Genomic DNA, 2500 nt, shown 5'->3' on the forward strand with positions numbered 1-2500 from the left:
AGAGAGAGAGAGAGTGAAAAAGAAAGACAGACCAAAAGACAGTGCGACATATATATATATATATATATATATATATATATATATATATATATATATATATATATATATAAATATAGACATATTGCATCATCTACAGCACGAAACTCATTCAACTTATTAGATAGACGTACCTTGCAGTTAAAGAGTTGGTCCATGTCATCATCGAAGGACCAGTCCGTTGAGATTCCAAAGGAGTAGATTAAACAGTCCCCGGGTACTATCTTGTACTTCCTGTCCAGACACACATACTTCTCGTTCTTTATGTAGGGCACTTGTTCCATTATTACTCTCCCAGCGAGTATCTTTGGGTCAAACGAAAGGGCGACTGTGGGGTGATCGTCTCTCACAACGCATTTCTCTCTTATGAGAATAATAGATGGATTTGGGAAGGCGAGGAACACACACACACACACACACACACACACACACACACACACACACACACACACACACACACACACACACACACACACACATACACACACACACAGAGAGAGAGAGAGAGAGAGAGAGAGAGAGAGAGAGAGAGAGAGAGAGAGAGAGAGAGAGAGAGAGAGAGAGAGAGAGAGAGAGAGAGGGAAAATAGAAGTGAAGAATAGGAAAAGAAAAAAGAAAGGAAAATTCAAATAGGAATTAGGAAAAGGAACGAAGAGTTACAAATAGTACGATTCATCATACTTTCTTCACCATGACCCAGTTTAATATTGTGTACTGCTTTCCCCTATGTCCTACTGTAACATTCAACCCGGTATTAGTTAATACACTCAGACACACACACACACATATGCACATATATATACATGTATGTGTGTGCCCGCGCATACACACACACACACACACACACACACACACACACACACACACACACACACACACACACACACACACACACACACACACACACACACACACACACACACACACACATAAACACACACACACACACACACACCATATATGTGTCCCCCGCACACACACACACACACACACACACACACACACACACACACACACACACACACACACACACACACACACACACACACACACACACACACACACATAAACACACACACATACACACACACATACATGTATATATCACCATTAATATATGCGCATCTTTTACCTTGATGAATCGCGAATACTTACGGGCGTATTACATCTTATTGTAATGTTTTCCATGTACGTGAAGACATCCTCCGGATCCGTCGACGTTCTAATACTGCAAGTTTTGCCTGAAAACACAAATACCTTGAAGCACTTAACGAAAGAAACGTTTTTCATAACGATCCACGATGGAGTGGAAGGCATGCTTATCCGACCGTGTTACGTGGAACCTCTTTTCCTAACCCATACGTGGCCAATTCTCAATTCTGAGATGTTTTCTGCATATGCGTAATCACATACTGATTGAGAGGTCATGAATAAAATTTGCTTGATTATTGCACAACGATTTAAAATGTTCTCGGGCCATAAAGAAAAAAATCCACTGAATTCTGATAAAACTCGATTATAAGAAACTATAATCGTTGTTGTGGATTTTTTGTTCATCGAATTATGAATGTTTAGTGCATAATATACATCTGATAATACAATATAACAACATAACCCAAGCTTTTACACTGTAGAACAGCCCGGGGTCGCGATCAATTCTTGGTCACCTGAAAAAAAAGATTTTTTTTTTTTGAACCACTAACCTAGAAGATTGATTTTTTCAATATTTTCGATTCGTTCCCGCTTATCATACTCTCCTGACGCGTTCTGACGGGCTGGCTGAGGACTGTGCAGCGGCTGTGTCCTGTTGATAAGTACCGCAGGCAACGACACACAGCTGGAGAGCCTAGCAATGGGACGTGGAAAGGGAGTATTGATTTTGAGACAGCGGCCACTCGAATCAGAGCGTTTCCATTATTTATGTTACTATGTACACTGTGGTCATTATCACTGCCTTTGTTGTTATTTTCCTAGTATCACTCACGGTGATGATGATTATTATCATTTATATCAATATTATTATCATTATCATTATTACTATCACCATTATTATTATTATTATTATTGTCATTATTATCATTATCATTATGATCATTAGTACTATTATCATTATTATCAGTCTTATTTTCATCATCATCATTAGCATTATAATTAAAATCATCATTATCATTACAATCATTTCCATTACTATCATCGTTATCGTTTTAAATGTTCTTATTATTTTCATTGTTACTGCCATATTACTACTATTATTTCCATTATTATCTTCATTATTTCTATTATCATTATTATTATTACTTTTCTTGTTATTATCATCGTCCTTAGCATCATCATCATTTTTACTATTACTTCTGTTAATATTATCATCATTATTACTTTTACTTTAATTATCGCTGCAGTTTTGTTATTGTCGTAATTGGTATTATATTATCATTATCATTATCATTATTATTATTATCTTTAT

The 2500-nt window shown here is 36.6% G+C and overlaps 1 protein-coding gene across 1 annotated transcript in view; it reads right to left on the reverse strand.

The window, feature by feature from the left end:
• The window catches only part of LOC113827877 (uncharacterized), a 9626-nt gene that overhangs the window by 3685 nt on the left and 3441 nt on the right, over positions 1 to 2500 (reverse strand). Inside the window, exons 3-5 of the mRNA XM_070144293.1 lie at positions 1740 to 1882; positions 1192 to 1277; positions 171 to 341 (exon numbers count right to left, since the gene is read on the reverse strand). Coding sequence (XP_070000394.1) covers positions 171 to 341; positions 1192 to 1277; positions 1740 to 1882 — 400 coding nt within the window. The remainder of the gene's footprint in view (positions 1 to 170; positions 342 to 1191; positions 1278 to 1739; positions 1883 to 2500) is intronic.

This window comes from Penaeus vannamei, chromosome 31 (genome assembly GCF_042767895.1).
Source record: "Penaeus vannamei isolate JL-2024 chromosome 31, ASM4276789v1, whole genome shotgun sequence".
Taxonomy (NCBI): domain Eukaryota; kingdom Metazoa; phylum Arthropoda; class Malacostraca; order Decapoda; family Penaeidae; genus Penaeus; species Penaeus vannamei.